Source organism: Priapulus caudatus, unplaced genomic scaffold, assembly GCF_000485595.1.
Source record: "Priapulus caudatus unplaced genomic scaffold, Priapulus_caudatus-5.0.1 Scaffold1, whole genome shotgun sequence".
Taxonomy (NCBI): domain Eukaryota; kingdom Metazoa; phylum Priapulida; class Priapulimorpha; order Priapulimorphida; family Priapulidae; genus Priapulus; species Priapulus caudatus.
Genome location: NW_014577062.1, coordinates 862,702 through 879,277, shown reverse-complemented (window position 1 = coordinate 879,277; position 16,576 = coordinate 862,702). Strand labels below are relative to the sequence as shown.

The 16,576-nt window shown below is 43.5% G+C and overlaps 2 protein-coding genes across 2 annotated transcripts in view; one reads left to right on the top strand and one right to left on the bottom strand.

The window, feature by feature from the left end:
- LOC106808464 (ubiquitin conjugation factor E4 B-like) overlaps positions 1-8,562 on the top strand; it is a 30,567-nt gene extending 22,005 nt beyond the window's left edge. Inside the window, exons 20-27 of the mRNA XM_014811233.1 lie at positions 2,407-2,533; positions 2,876-3,053; positions 4,157-4,408; positions 4,718-5,494; positions 5,678-5,755; positions 6,809-6,983; positions 7,113-7,262; positions 7,448-8,562. Of these exons, the coding sequence (XP_014666719.1) occupies positions 2,407-2,533; positions 2,876-3,053; positions 4,157-4,408; positions 4,718-5,494; positions 5,678-5,755; positions 6,809-6,983; positions 7,113-7,262; positions 7,448-7,503 (1,793 nt within the window). The 3' untranslated portion in view covers positions 7,504-8,562. The remainder of the gene's footprint in view (positions 1-2,406; positions 2,534-2,875; positions 3,054-4,156; positions 4,409-4,717; positions 5,495-5,677; positions 5,756-6,808; positions 6,984-7,112; positions 7,263-7,447) is intronic.
- A 3,291-nt stretch (positions 8,563-11,853) lies between these two features.
- On the bottom strand, positions 11,854-15,733 carry LOC106808391 (Hermansky-Pudlak syndrome 1 protein homolog). Its single transcript, XM_014811130.1, has 4 exons — positions 15,724-15,733; positions 14,976-15,319; positions 14,561-14,757; positions 11,854-12,079 (listed from the first exon to the last, which is right to left on the bottom strand). Exons 1-4 carry the CDS (start codon positions 15,731-15,733, stop codon positions 11,995-11,997), a joined length of 636 nt encoding a protein of 211 aa, XP_014666616.1. The 3' UTR covers positions 11,854-11,994.
- Positions 15,734-16,576: the final 843 nt, after the last annotated feature.

Here is a 16,576-nt window from a genome sequence, read left to right as displayed (position 1 = left end):
ACCAGTCCGTCCTTCCGTCAACATTTTGGACTACGATTAACGTAAACTCAGGAACCGTTTGACCACAATGTTTTGAAAATTGGGTATAGTTGTTACTGTATGGGAGAGTTTGAACGTCCTATTTTGGAGCACGCTAGACTCGCCAGTGTAATAATGACTTCCTTTAGCCGTCTGATTTCCGTGATGATCGATGAGTGGGCCTACGTAACTATATATAGAGATATCGCTGAAACGCATACATCACAAGTTACTGAACGATGTAGGTACGGGGTTAAAGCACAAACATCTTTACTGATCAAGAATGACGATAACATATAATATGTGCCCATGTAATGAGGCAGAACGCTGTACAGATGTGTACGCCAGGAATACAAACAGAACTTACATATCAAACGTTGGTAGCGGCAGTAAACAGTAAGACGTAGTTGTGTTAATCAGCAAATGGCAGAGACGACTGAGATGCCCGGGCTGCGTGGACAAAGGTTTTTATACTGCATACCCTTCCTATTGTTTTAGGTTAATGGTCACGCTTGCGTGGGTCGCTCTCTCATTGGCTACCACGTACGCGGCTCAAACTCGCGTCGTGGACCTGCGTTTACACAAAGGGCCTCGGCCCCTAATTCTGCTACAATTCGGTTATTATACATTCTCATATTTCTGTTGCTGTGCATTTTCGTTATCATTATGATCTTTCTCTTTCCCTTCTGTATTACACCAGTCCGACGTACTTTTTAAGCCACGGCAATTTTTTGGCAAAAATGGGAATTGCCACTAAGTCAGTTCAGGTTCAACGGAATTTTGCTCATTTTTGGTATGGGAATGAAGTGTTTGTATTTTTTTTTATTATGCAAATTAGGTAGGTTTTGGCATTATATAGCATATTATATAGACACAGCAGATAACAGTCTGTGGTGTCACACTCGTCTTGTTCGTTTTACAAGATTTCATTGACAATATCTTTAATGCAAAAATTGGTTATTTCCTCTCCACCCTGCGATAAACGTCTATATTAGAGTAAGTGTTTTACAAAACATGTCAGACGCGCATAACCTACTATTATTATATTTCGAACGCCATCGCTAAGAAACATCAAAGCGGGTATAGCGCTATCTACCGTCACAAATTGTGATTCATTTTTGTTTATAAATTATTATTGCGATATACAGATGGCAACCGTGTGCTACCGCCTAGAAAAACTCATACGAAGTAAACACTTCCATGCAATCAATTAACCTTTGACAAAAGTTGTGTTATGAGTAGGGAAACACCATTGTCACGTGGTATATAGCAGCTACGTGGAATAAGCGTATCTTCTCAATCTTACACGTTACACATCGGGAGCTCCGCTTTTAGGCAGTGCCTAAATCTGAATATTATAAAAATGTTAAATGGCGATCATTTAGGTGTAACGCCATCACTCGCCCACATCTCAGACTTTCCCATCTCAAAGATTTATTTTCACATAAAAAATTACACATAATTATCAAGAGTATATAATGGGAGTTCTCCCATATATACTTTTCGTTTCTATAATGTACGTTGATGGTTGCTCAATTAAAACTGACTTCTACTCACTCACTCATTTGTGTCCTTTTTTGTGGTGAGCTACAGTGTCATTGACACTTTCATTCTTCGGCTCATGATGTTGGCATTTGCAGGATCAGCAGCAGAACAGACAGAGGGCGCTATCGAGCGAGGAGCGCCAGTGCCGGTCATACCTGACGCTAGCCAGGGAGACGGTCGATCTGCTTCACTATCTTACTAAACACATTCAGCACGCATTCCTGCGGCCGGTGAGAATATGCCTTCCTGCTGCAAGTAGCATATACACGATCGCTAGACCTAAAAAAAATCTCAGACTAATTTCTCTGATTTCAGTAATAATTCAGTGGTAATTGTATCCCCCGCGACGAAGTCGGCGGGGATACTATGGTTTCATGTCTCTCCAGCCGCCGCCGCCACCGCAAACACTTTCCCTTCCGCTCTATAACTCGACTCGTAATTGACCTAGCGTGACCAAACATGGTCTACTTACACATCTTGGGGAGAAGGTGCGCAGCGTACCAAAACCAGGTCACTTACCCTGCCACTGTGTCTCACTTCCTTCTAACTTACTGCTGTGACACTTCTGCTTACATTCACTTTCTTCTGCAGCTCCTGCAGCGAATCCTCATTGAACATGCTGTTACATTTACACTCGTTTCTTGATGGCATCAGCCTATTAAAATGTGGAATGTAGCATCCTTGATACCTATTTTATCGTGATGCAAAATCTCTGTCCGTTATTACTTTGTTTGCTGTGTTAAAACTTGGTGTAAGTGAGTGCATGCAATGCCAGTGTGTTGATTGCTAGAATGCTGAGGGTTCTTAACATTGGTTACCCTGCTGTCATGTTTGTTGCTGCAGATATTGAGACAACAGGAGCAAGTAGTGAGTTTTATGATAAGTTCAGCATTCGCTACCACATAAGTGTCATCTTCAAGGGACTGTGGCAGAATCCTGGCCATCAGCAAGCAACCATTCAGGAGTCAGCGTGAGTAAGATATAGAAGGCTTTTCTAACCAATTGAATTTATTTCGAAATTTAGCATACCATTGGTCTTCTGGTTATTTACATATGCTTATTTAATATTCTTCAAATGAATTTCTAAATTTAGCATACTATTGGTCTTTTGGTTATTTACATATGCTGATTTCATATTCTTCAATACTTCTACTTTGGTATATGTATATGCAAATGCCCACGTTTGTTATGTATTATATAATGTGTTATACGTATATCATTGAGTATATATTTGTAGTTACCACGATGAAAAAAACTATAGTGTGAAGTAATGGATTTGCAACTGACTGAGGATGCTTGATGCCTCCTATAGGTCTGGTAAGCAATTTGTGAGGTTCGTCAACATGCTCATGAACGACACGACATTCCTCTTGGATGAGAGCTTGGATTCGCTAAAAAAGATCAACGAAATCCAGTCGATGATGGAGAATAAAGAAGAGTGGGACAAGCAATCTCGTGTAAGCAGCCGAAACAATAGAAATTTACGATTTTAAGGTTGATCTTTAATTGCGTAATAGTTTTCTTTTGTGTGAAAGTTTCATTAGTTTTTTTTTTAAATAAGTACAAGCGTAATGATGTTTTATTCATTGAACAGTATTAGTAAGATGTTAAAATCTAAAACGCAATGAGACGAGTCTGCGTAGGTTCGAATGGTTAATCTGTAGTAATCTGTTCCGTGTTGATTAACAAACTAATCCAAACCAAAAAACATTTGCTAAATTTTTAGCTCACCTTGACATCGTCAAGCTGAGCTATTGCCATGGGTCGTCGTCCGTCGTACGTCCGTCCGTTCGTCCGTCCTTCCGTCAACATTTGGCTACGGTTAACGATAACTCAGGAACCGTTTGACCCACATGTTTGAAATTGGGTGTAGTTGTTACTGCTATGGGAGAGGTTTGAACGTCCTATTTTGGAGCACGCCAGTGTAATAATGACTTCCTTAGCCGTCTGTTATCCGTGATCGTATGAGTGGGCTACGTATATTATTAGAGATATCGCTGAACGCATCATACACAAGTTACTGAACGATGCAGGTACGTGGTTAAAGCACAAACATCTTTACTGATCAAGAATGACGATAACATATAATATGTGCCCATGTAATGAGCAGAACGTGTACAGATGTGTACGCGGCATACAAACAGAACTTACATATCAAACGTTGGTAGCGGCAGTAAACAGTAAGACGTAGTTGTGTTAATCAGCAAATAGCAGAGACGACTGAGGTGCCCGGGCTGCGTGGACAAAGGTTTTTATACTGCGTCCTATTGTTTTAGGTTATGGTCACGCTGCGTGGGTTGCTCTCTCATTGGCTACCACGTACGCGGTCAACGCGCGTTGTGGACCTGCGTTTACACAAAGGGCCTGCCCCTAATTCTGCCTACATTCGGTTATTATACAATTCTCATATTTCTGTCTGCTTTATCGTTATTGTTATCATCTTCTCTTTCCTTCTGTATTACACCAGTCGACGTACTTTCGAGCCACGGCAATTTTTTGGCAAAAATAGGAATTGCCACTAAGTCAGTTCAGGTTCAACGGATTTTGCTCATTTTTGGTATGTGAATGAAGTGTTTGATTCGCCGGCGGCCAGCACCGCGTCCCTCGCGGCCTGCACGCCGCGCCACACCTTCTCCGGCGCCTCGTAGCCGGCAGCCCGCCTCCTCGCATCCAGCACCTGGCGCACGCTCTTCTCGAGCGGCTCGGCGGCGCCCCCTGCCGCTGTCGTGCGCAGTCGCAGGAGGTCGTCGATGGCGGCCAGCGACGCGGCGATTGCTGCGGGCGTGCGGTCGCGCTCGTTGTTGCCGACGACAACGAGCGAGATGCCGGCGGCGACGCGCAGACAGTGAGCGACGGCGGGCGTGCACGCCGCCGCGCCGCCGGACAGGTAGACGCCGACGCACTGGTAGTCGTCCTCGGAGACGCTCAGCCGCGGGCTCTGCGTCGTTGAGCGGCCGCCGCTGCGCGAGAACTCGGCGTCGAGGTCCGACCACGTGTGCGAGTAATTGAGCGAGAGGTCGGCGTTCGGCACGAACATCGCGTCGAGCTCAAGCCGCGACGCGGCGGGGGACGCGCGACGCGGCGACGTGGCGGGGGACGCGCGACGCGGCGACGCCGCCGGCGTGTAGAAGCGCTCGCCGCCGCTGTCTGAGAGGCTGCTGCAGCCGCTGCCGTGCCGACGCTCACCCGCGAAGCAGCTCTGCAGCAGCGCGACGAGCATCAGCATGTCGGACGCGTGCAGGCCCGCGGCGCCGCCGCACGAGTACTGCGCGAGCAGCTTGGTGTCGACGACAAGCAGCGCGTGGTGCGCGCTCGCGTCCACGCTCGAGCGCAGCTTGCCGAGCGCGGTCTCGGCGAGCCGCACCGTGCGCGCGCTCAGCGCCTGCTTCGAGCGCAGCCGCTCGACGGCGTCCGCCATGAACGCCTGCTCGTGCCGCTGCAGGTCGGCCCAGGTCGCGAGCAGCGCGGCAACGAAGCTCCAGCGCTGCCGCCGCTCACTCGTGCGCTCGGGCTTGACGATGGCGCCGGCGGCGTGGCCGTAGAGGAAGAGCAGTATGTGGTGGAGCGTGGAGAGCTTGCGCGCGAGGAACGCGTCCGTCTCGTCGCCGTCGCCGTTCGCGGCCATGTACAGCTGCCCGGAGAACTGCCGGAACGTGAAGAGGAAGTTGTTCTCCGTGCGCAGGCACATGTACGGCTGCTGCAGCTGCTGCTGCATGAAGCGGTGCGACACGACCATGGGGCTGAACAGCTGCAGCAGCACGGTGAGATCGACCTCTTCGCTCCCCTCGTCCATCAATCCCGGGTCCAGCAGCTTCAGCTCTTTCGCTCTCTCGTTGATGTAATCAACAAATTCGTCGTCGCCGTGAAAGAACACGATGTCATTGACATCACTGAAGATAAACAGCCCTTTCATCCTTTACCGGTCGTCGCAGTGCAAAGAGCGTATAACAGAAAGTGCAGCTGTGCACAGATTTATTGCCCGACTAAGCAGTCAGGTACCTGTCAAGTCAACAAACACGATAATCCACTAAGTCAGTGACGAAGCATCAAAATACACAAAGTTTTCAGGAAATTTGTCGAACAGTAATATGCCTTTGTCTCTGTTTGTGTCAAGCTCATCAATGAAGCCAAACCAATATATTACAAGGCCAGGTCCAAATCTATTCCAATAGCTCCAGAACTGGTCCTTGAGGTAACATTTGTGGCTCGCTGGGTCACCAAATAAAGCTTTACTTTCGATCCAGTTCACAACATAACCATCCACAGAAATTGGCACTTCAAGTTTAAAATCTGGAGTCTTGTCAAAGCCTCGCTCACGCATGTCCTCCTCTCCTAGGAAGGCAATCTTTTGTTTCTGTACAAAAATTCCAAATTAATAATAGAATTCACCATAATTCTCCAGTTACAAAACACTTGCAGATAAGTGTACGGAAATAACAGTTACTGATGCTGCCACAAAGTACCGAGAGCAGACAATTAAAAATGATACTTTTTAACATAGAATTAGATCTTACAGTCAACTTTTTCAGACCAGCCACTTGTAACAATATTGGGTCACTATCAGTCTAGTGTTGCTAAATATCGCTAAGTGTTGTACCCTGCAGTAGACGTTTATATACAGGGATGGGAATGACAATTTGTGTTTTCAGCTGAAAATAGCCGGGGTCCATTGAAGCAAAGAGCTTGCTAAGGCTCCCGTTCCATTCTGTTTCTTGTATCGGCAAAACAAGTATTCTACAAATCCAATGTTCAAGCAAGCTACCATCGTGGTTACTACGTTTGATACGCGAACTGATCCCAAATATGCAGTAAGGTATAGAGGATTTAGTTGCCATGGTTTCTATTTCATTTTGTTCCTTTTATCAATGAAACAAAACAAACTGCAAATCCAAATTAAAAAGTTAACAGTCTGGTTATTTGATATGTGAAATTATCTGATCCCAAATGCAGTAAACATTTATTTGCAGAGAACACATTCAATAAAACGCGAGAGAATCAATGCCTTAAGTAATGATGTAGTGCAGCCAACAGCTGATCCTACCCAGTTTCCTCTCTTCAAAGGGACAATATAATCTCATCAGTGACTTGTCTTATTTGTGTGGGGATTTCCTTAGTGTCTGTATTTAAATATTAAATCTGACATCGGTTATTTCTTAATATTATTGTCAGTATAGTAGATGCATACATGTAATATTCCACAGTGTATTTGGAAAATGTAATTGTAATAATATCTGATGTATTTCAGAGGTCTTATAGGAAGGAGTTATTTGATGATGCAGTGGTTAGGATGACTAGATCCTTGATCAAGACGGAGGCAGAGATTGCACAGTTCCGCCATCTTTCATCGAAAATAGATACAATTTTGATTGCCAAGTTGAAAAAGGATATTGACTACAGTGATGCCCCAGATGAATTCAGAGGTAAGCTGAATAAACACAGCATTTCATTCCACACATGACATATACACAAAATAGGATCAAATGATAAATTGCTAAACGTTTGTTAAAATTATAATTAAGTGCCTAAGATACTGATGCTATTTCTTCCAGACCCACTAATGGATACCATTATGGTAGATCCAGTTGTGCTGCCACCTAGTGGTACAATAATGGATCGACCCATAATACTGAGGCATCTACTAAATTCCTCAACAGATCCATTTAATAGACAACCACTCACTGAAGACATGCTAGAACCCGGTAAGTTAGAAATAAAAAAGAAGCTGCATCGGAAGTTTTTTGTTGCTGAGAAATGTCAGTGGAATTATTCTACATAATCTCACATTTCCCAACTAACTTTCTATTGTTGTAATGCTTATTAAATGTTCAAAATATTTGTATATTGATGATTGTGACTTAGACTGTCATTAATTTTATGATTTTAGCTACCGAACTTAAAGAGAAAATTGTCAACTGGATGAAGGACAAGGTGGTCATTTAGGAAAGCTCGTGCACATGCATATTGCATGGAAAGTCCCACCCTCCCTCGTCCACAATAGTTATCTGTAATTTCCCCAAATTCCAGTGGATTGGTCATCAGTAATTACTATGAGATTGGTTGCCATTAGCTGGGATTTGTATGAAGCACCACCATGTTGTTTAACCAACGTGTGATTGTGAGTGAACTCCTTCTGTAACTATCAACAAAAAACATTTTTATCATGGGATGTGTAGATATACTTAGATATACTGACCCCTTTCGTCTGAAGCATGTTGCATAGAATTTTTGTTGTGTTGGGTATGCAGTATTGGGTTAAAATTGTAACAATCGGAATGTTGTTCCCTTTTAATATATATGGATTGTTACCAGCCGACTGTCCTTTCAAATGAGTGTTGACATACAGACAATTATTGTACAAACGTATGGAGTAATAAGGTAAATAATTCAACTTGGAATGGCAAGGCAGTAAATACGTTTATCTATAAAAAAAGGTAGCACTCAGCTTCACTTCCCTCACGTTAGTTAGTATCTACTAAAGTAGAGGTAACTACTTGTGTGTATGCATGCACCTGTGTAAGTATACTTTTCTTTGCGCACTTTCTTTCGAATTTTTTTATTCAATTTTTTGAAAAGGGGCATTCAAGGGGAAGCCCACTGTGCAGCTATTGCTTGTTGTCTGCCAATGTGCCGGCACGGTGGGGCTAACAGGGTTAGAAGTGGACGTGATAAAGGCAGTGGTGAACATGATAAGGCCCTCTGTTCGGTACCATGTAGCACCGCAGGATCCCACTTGCACCTGAAGAAGCATAAAGATACAACGAAACGTTGTGTTCGCTTGGGCGTGATACCTCTAGGATACCTTCGTCTTTGCAATTTATCTCTAGGATAGTACGCTTTAATATTCGAAGTAGATGTGCATAATTTATAATCTCAATATTTTTCAGGCCAGTTTTTCATGTTGCAGCAACACGTAGTTGGTTTCCCGAATTTTTCTTTTCTGGATGTGCTATGTTGCAGCTGTATCGTATGTTAACTTAAATAAATTAATTCGAAAATGTATGATGGTCGGTTTACTTGTGTTTACTTGCAGCCTGTTTATTAATTATTACTATTATGCAGAGCACCATGTGTGAGACACAGGATGGGTGCAAATTTGTTAGAACACAAGTTATGCAAAGGAAACACACATAGAAACAACACTTTTATACGAATTATAACGTTTTTATTAGGATTCCTAGTACTATTCGAATTTGCAGTCACTCCACAGACCAAATTTGTAAAACATCAGTACAAAAATAACTGCGATAATGCAATTTACCTTACTTCTTACTCTTCATTTTATATTTCATGTTGCTTGCCTAGAACATTCTCTGTTACATATATACAGATATTCAGAAGTTATTCAATATTAGTTCAAGATTTTATGGACTGACTAGCATTATTTAGATTATACGTTCTGTAAATTATTTGCCACCACAGTCAATTACCAGTATTATAAAATAAATTCTAACATAAATTTGCACCATCATAATATCAAAAGTACATCAACAGGTTAATGTACTCCTGATAAAAGCATACATAAAGCACCATTTTACACATCTATGAATAAACAAAATTCCTGAAAAATGCATTTCATTAATATTTATCAGCTTAATTTATAATATTTAGAATTTCATCAGGACTCACATGTAGTATATGTTCATATGTGCCTTTTCACCACGAACATGCAACTAGTCCTTAAGCCTACCTACCAAAACTTTATTCCTTGCTGAGGTCATATCTGAGCACTATCAATGTAAATATCGTAAAACACTTATGAACAAATATGTTCAAGAATGGTTGTTTCCATCACTGTGCATGTCATCTACTGGGTGTGTTCGTCATTGTGCGTTTCTTGGCATTTCTTGCCGTGTCTTCACCGCTAGGTGTGTGTTTGTACGTGCCTATGTAAGGGCGTGTGTGTTTGTACGTGCCTATGTAAGGTCGTGTGTGTTTGTACGTGCCTATGTAAGGTCGTGTGTGTTTGTACGTGCCTATGTAAGGTCGTGTGTGTTTGTACGTGCCTATGTAAGGGCGTGTGTGTTTGTACATGCCTATGTAATAGGCCGTGTGTGTTCCTCGTACGTGCCTATGTATAGGCGGTGTGTGTTTGTACGTCCCTATGGTAAAGGTCGTGTTGTGTTTGTACCTGCCTATGTAAGGGCGTGTGTTGGTTTGTACTGCTATGTAAGGTCGTGTGCTGTGTTGTACGTGCCGCTATGTAAGGTCGTGTGTGTTTTGTAAGCTCCCTATGTAAGGTCGTGTGTGTTTTGTACGTCCCTGTTGAAGGTCGTGTGTGTTTGTATCTCCTTATGTAAGGTTGTGTGTTGTGTGCTAGTAGCCGTTTCGTGTCCTATGTAAGGTCGTGTGTGTTTGTACGATGCCTATGTAAGGTCGTGTGTGTTGTGTACGGTTCGCTATGTGAGGCGTGTGTGTTTGTACGTCCCCTATGGTTAAGGCGTGTGTTTGTACGTGCCTATGTAAGGTTGTGTGGTTTGTAGTGCTATGCTAAGGGTCGTTGTGGTTGTGTAAGTGCCTATGTAAGGTCGTGTGTGTTTGTACATGTCGCCTATGTAAGGTCGTGTGTGTTTGTACGTGCCTAGTGTAAAGGTCGTGTGTGTTTGTACGTGCCTAATGTAAGGCTCGTGTGTGTTTGTACGTGGCCTTATGTAAGGCGTGTGGTGTTTGTAGCGTGCCCTTATGTAAGTCGTGTCGTGTTTGTACGTGCCTATTGAAGGTCGTGTGTGTTTTGTATCGTCCTATGTAATTGGCCCGTGTGTGTTTGTAGCATGCCTATGTAAGGTCGTGTGTGTTGTGTACGTGCCTATGTAGGTCGTGTGTGGTTTGCGTACAATGCTATGTAAGGTCGTGTGTGGTTTTGTAAACGTGCCTATGTACGGTACGTGTGTGTTTGTACATGCCTATGTAAGCGTCGTTGTGTTTGTAACATCCCTATGTAAGGCCGTGTGGTGTTTGTACGTGCTATGTAAGGTCGTGGGGGGGGGGGGGGGGGGGGTGTGGTTGTACGCCTATGTAAGGTGCGTGTTGTTCTGTACGTGCCTTATGTAAGGTCGTGTGTGTTGTTAAACATGCCTATGTAAGGCCGTGTGTGTTTGTCGTGCCTATGTAAGGTCGTGTGTGTTATGTACGTGCCCTATTGTAAGTGTCGTGTGTGTTTGTACGTGCCTATGTAAGGTCGTGTGTGTTTGTACATGCCTATGTAAGGTCGTGTGTGTTTGTACGTGCCTATGTAAGGTCGTGTGTGTTTGTAACGTGCCCTATGTAAGGTTGTGTGTGTTTGTAAAGTGGCCCTATGGTATAGGTCGTTGTGTGTTTGTAACATATCGACACTATGTAAGGTCGGTGTGTGGTTTGGTAGTGGCCTTATGTAAAGCACCGTGTGGTGTTTGACGGTGCCTATGTAAGCGTCGTGTTGTGTTTGTACTGCCTATGTAAGGTCGTGTGTGTTTGTTACGTGCCTAAATGTAAGGTCGCTGTGTGTTTGTAAGCGTGCCTATGTAAGGTCGTGTGTGTTTGTACGTCGCCTAATGTAATGGTCGTTGTGTTTTGTACGTGCCTATGTAAGGTTGTGTGTGTTTGTAGCGTGGCCTATCGTAAGGTCGTGTGCTGTTTGTACGTGCCTATGTAAGGGTGTGTTTGTTTGTACATGCGCCTATGTAGAGGGCGTGTGTGTTGTTGTACGCTGCCTATGTAAGGTCGTGTGTGTTTGTAACGTGCCTATGTAAGGTCGTGATGGTGTTTGTACGTGCCTATGTAAGGGCGTTGTGTTTGTACGTCCCTATGTAAAGGTCGTGTGTGTTTTGTACGTGCCTATGTAAGGTCGTGTGTGTTTGTACGTGCCTATGTAAGGTCGTGTGTGTTTGTACGTGCCTATGTAAGGTCGTGGTGTGTTTGTACATGCCTATTGTAGGTCGTGTGTGTTTGTACGTGCCTTATGTAAGGTCGTGTGTGTTGTACATGCCTATGTAAGCGTCGTGTGTGTTTTACGTGCCTATGTAAGGTGTGTGTGTTTGTACGTGCCTTATGTAAGGTCGTGTGTGTTTGTACGTGCCTATGTAAGGTCGTGTGTGTTTGTACATGCCTATGTAAGGTCGTGTGTGTTTGTACATGCCTATGTAAGGCCTGTGTTTGTCAGTGTATGTAAGTCTGTGTTACAGTGCGCATATGTAAGTCGCTGTGTGTTTGTGACGTCGCCTGATGTAAGGTCGTGTGGTGTTGTACGTGCCTATGATAAGGTCGTGTGTGTTTGATCGTGCCTATGTAGTAGGCTCGTGTGTGTTTGCTATGTGCCTATGTAAGGTCGTGTGTGTTTGTAAGTGCCTCTGTAAGGTCGTGTGTGTTTACCGCAGAACATTCAGCACCATGCTGATCGCACCGCTGTGAGACTCAGCCCACAGTTCAGCAGCCAGCTGCTGACACTGCTGCAGGATCCTAGTGAGTGGAAGCGAGGTGTGGTGCAGACACAGCAGCTCGTAGCAGCAACATCACGCTCTCAAACAGCTCTCGCCTCATGAGCCTGTTAACAACAAACACTAGTGTCATACAACTGCCAACAACAAACACTAGTGCCATACAACTGTCAACAACAAACACTAGTGCCGCACAAACTGTCAAGCAACAAACGACTAGTGTCATACAACTGCCAACAACATAACACGGAGTGCGAAATACAACTGTCAACAACAAAGAAAAAAAAAAAAAGAAAAACGCCCCACTAGTCCCCATAAAACTGTCAACAACAACACTGAGTGCCATACAACTGTCACAAGCAAACACTAGTGTCATACAACTGTCAATCAACAAACACTAGTGTCCATGACAACTGTCAACCTACAAACAGTTTTCTAGTGCGCATAAAACTGTCAACACAACACTAGTGCCCATACAACTGTCAACACAGAACACTAGTGTCATACAACCTGGCCAACAACAATACACTAGTGCCATTACAACTGTCAACAACAAACAACTATAGTGTTTATACAACTGTCAAACAAGCAAACACTAGTGTCATACAACTGCCAACAACAAACACTAGGTTGCCCATAAAACTGTCAAAAACAAAACACTAGTTGCCATAACAACTGTCACACAAACACTAGTGTGCCAATCAACGTTGCAACTAACAAAAACTAAGTGCCGTAAGCAAACTGTCAACAACAAACACGTAGTGCCATACAACTGTCAACGAACAAACACTAGTTGTCCGATATCCAACTGTCAGTCAACAAACACTCCAGTGACATACAACTGTCAACAACAAAATACTACGTGTCCACACTGTCAAACACAAACACTAGTGTCAATACACTGTCAACGAACATACCTAGTGCCCATACAACTGTCAACAAACAAACCACTAGTGTCATATCAACTGTCAACAACAAACACTACGTGAACATACAACGTCAACAACAAACACCTAGTTGTCAAATACAACTGGTCTACAAACAACCTAGTGCCGGTACAGCAATCAACAACAACAACACTTAGTGCCCGTACAACTGTTTCCAACAACAAACCACTAGTTGCCATACTAACTGTCAACAACAAACACTGGTGGCCATATCAACTGTTCAACAACAAACACTGTAGGTGTCGGCATACAGAGACTGTCAACAACAAACACTGAGTGCCGTACACTCAGTGTTCCATTTAGGAACGCGTCCCATCACGCCGAATTGACGCGTTCTACTCTCTGCTTTGTTCGGGACCGGTTAAATTGGCTCAAGTATATTTTTTTTAAAATAAAAAAAATTATTTATTTGCCATTTAGTTTGGCCTCTAATTATTCTCCAAAGTCGACGTGTTTTTAATGATCCTACTACTAATAAATCAGTTTGAGTAATTTGTGGACGTTATGTTGCAGCAAGAAGCTTCTTTTTTTCCTTTTTGAGTAAGCTATTTTCCGTACTTAATTGTCTAACTGCTTATTAATTACTTCAAATCGTGGTCCACATAATTTGGAAACTTCTGGCTGACTCTGAAAGGGGGTGTACCAGGCAGAAACGCAAATTTGGAAAAATAAGGACGCATACTGCTAATCCAAGATGTGTCTGTTTACCTGGCAGCTTCAGAATACGCCAGCTTGCCATCTCAGAGACATCTAATTTAAAAAAAAAATTTTGGCGGGGTACCCCCAAAACCGCACTTCCCCACGCCCTCATGCAAAAGCATTTCGGCCTGTTACTATAAAAGATAATGAAAAAAAAACCTGACATAACTGTCAAACAACAAACACATAGTGCCGTACAACTGCCAACAACAAACACTAGTGCCATACAACTGTCAACAACAAACACTAGTGTCATACAACTGTCAACAACAAACACTAGTGTCATACAACTGTCAACAACAAACACTAGTGCCGTACAACTGTCAACAACAAACACTAGTGCCATACAACTGTCAACAACAAACACTAGTGTCATACAACTGTCAACAACAAAAACTAGTGCCGTACAACTGTCAACAACAAACACTAGTGACATACAGCTGTCAACAACAAACACTAGTGTCGTGCAACTGCCAACAACAAACACTAGTGCCGTACAACTGTCAACAACAAACACTAGTGTCATACAACTGTCAACAACAACAACACACTTGTGTCATACAACTATCAACAACAACACACTTGTGTCATACAACTGTCAACAACACACTAGTGTCATACAACAGCTGTCAACGACAAACACTAGTGTCATACAACTGTCAACGACAAACATGAATCTTATACACTGGTTAACAACAATCAGTAGTGGCATGCAACTCCACAGACACTAATCATATGTGATTAACCTCAGTCAAACCAATTTTGCACACTGAAGCTCTATGAACCTAATTATCAGATACTGATTGTGAGGCTCATTTCTTCATAATCTTTTTGTTCTGATCATAAACGTTGCTCTGGATTGAATAAGGGCAGATTATGCTGAACTATTAGATAAGCACTGTAACCTTATAGCCATTAAAATCCATGGTCACGAGGCTTTACCTGTAAATATCAGAACCCAACATGCCGGGTTCTGAGTGGCGCAGGGCACTGCAGTTCGCCAAGTTTGCTGGCAGAGGATTCCCGCTGCCGTCCTCAAACCAGAGGAAGTACGAGTAGTATATGTCATGCATCCTCCATCTGCTGGATGAACACCCTCGCTTCAGATACTTGTGTGCTTGCTTCATTGCAGCCCACACCTGCATAACAGTGCCACTACACTATACTAACCCGAACATAGACCAGGCAATCAGTCCTAGGTCTCAAGATCTATCGATGGATCTCAAGATCTATGGTTGAGAATGAAAACAACATTGCGTAGGAACAAGGTGCTATATATAATGACTGCTCCAAAAAAACAATTTGAATTGAGATATAAACTGGAGTTACAGTAATACGAAGTTCATGCGAAATTTACCTTGTCTTTTAGATGTGCATCGCTTTTACTTCCATGCAAGCTGGGAGCGGTCAGCTGATGAGACAGTCTATCAACGTATAAGAAGTGAAGAAGTCCCGGATATTTCTGCTGGAAAGACGTCATCATCAGATTGTTTTTCGCGCTTACCACCAACTGTTCTCGGCAATCGTGCAGACTGTCGCGAATGACGCCCTGGATCGAGAAGACTGCCTCCAGGTCGACGGGGCACGGGAGACGCGCGGGGAAGTAGAGTGCGCGATGCAGCTCGCGCAGCGCCGATCGCAGCCCCTCGAGCGCGTTCTCGCCGCCGTCAGAGAGCGCCACCGTGGCGCCGCTGGCGCGTGCTACGCAAGGCCCGGATATAGTACGCGATCGATCGGAAAATAATTTCGCTAGCTCGGCCCAGGCTCTGCCGTACGTTGCACGTGTAGGCAAACGTAGCGTCGAATTTGTGTTCCTTTCTCGCCAAGGAATTCTGTTTATAATACTATATATAACCAAAGGTGGTTGTCGCGAGCTGCTTGCTTTGGTGACTTTAAAAAGCATAAAACATAATGTCGCGCATCCCCCCAGCTCCTGGTGTTAGGAATATTATATCGTCGCGCAAGGAGGATTTTTGGGCACCTTTGCGTCTAATAGCAAATAGCGTTTCCTTCCTGATGTCTGATCACTGTGGGGCTCACAGACTTGCCTGGCAGGCAGGACAAGCTGCCTAAAGTTGTTTCATAATTTGAATAAAATATCTTACTTAGTGACATAATACAAATTTTGAAACGCTGGACAATGAAATCTCTATATTATATAATAAAGGTTAGCCTTTGGGACAGTGTGGAATGTACATAAATATTTTTGTTTGGCGAAGTGAATAAATTTATGTATGATTATAAATTCTAGTGTTATGATAATGACAGTGCAAGATATACTCCGGCAGTGTACCTTAATATGCCTCTGCTATAATTCTGTCTGTTGATGTGTCCCTAATGTGCAATTTTATAGCCTTGCTATCTTGCTAAATTGTGAAATTCAAAAGCTTCCTGAAGAGCCCCTGACCCAGGCTTTTGCCCTGGACCTGACTGCCCCCCTCCCCGCCCGCTATCCCCCCCCCCTGCGGGACCCCGGGCTATTTTCAGCTGAAAACACAATTGTCATTCCCATCCCTGTAATATAAACGTCTACTGCCGCAGGTACAAATTACTTTAGCGATATTTTATGCAATACTACTAGACTGATAGTGACCGCAATATTGTTACAAGTGGTCTGGTCTGAAAAAGTTTTGACGGTAGACTATTCTTATGTTAAAAAGTTCATTTTTAATTTCTGCTCTCGTAACTTTGTGCAGCAATCAGTCACTGTTATTTCCGTTACACTTATGCAGTGTTTTGTAACTGAGAATATTGTGAATCTATATTAATTGAATTTTGTACAGAAACAAAAGATTGCCTTCCTAGGAGAGGAGGACATGCGTGAGCGAGGCTTTGGACAAGACTCCAGATTTTAAACTTGAAGTGCCAATTTCTGTGGATGGTTATGTGTGAACTGGATCGAAAAGTAAAGCTTTATTTGGTGACGCAGCGAGCCACAAAGGTTACCTCAAGGACCGG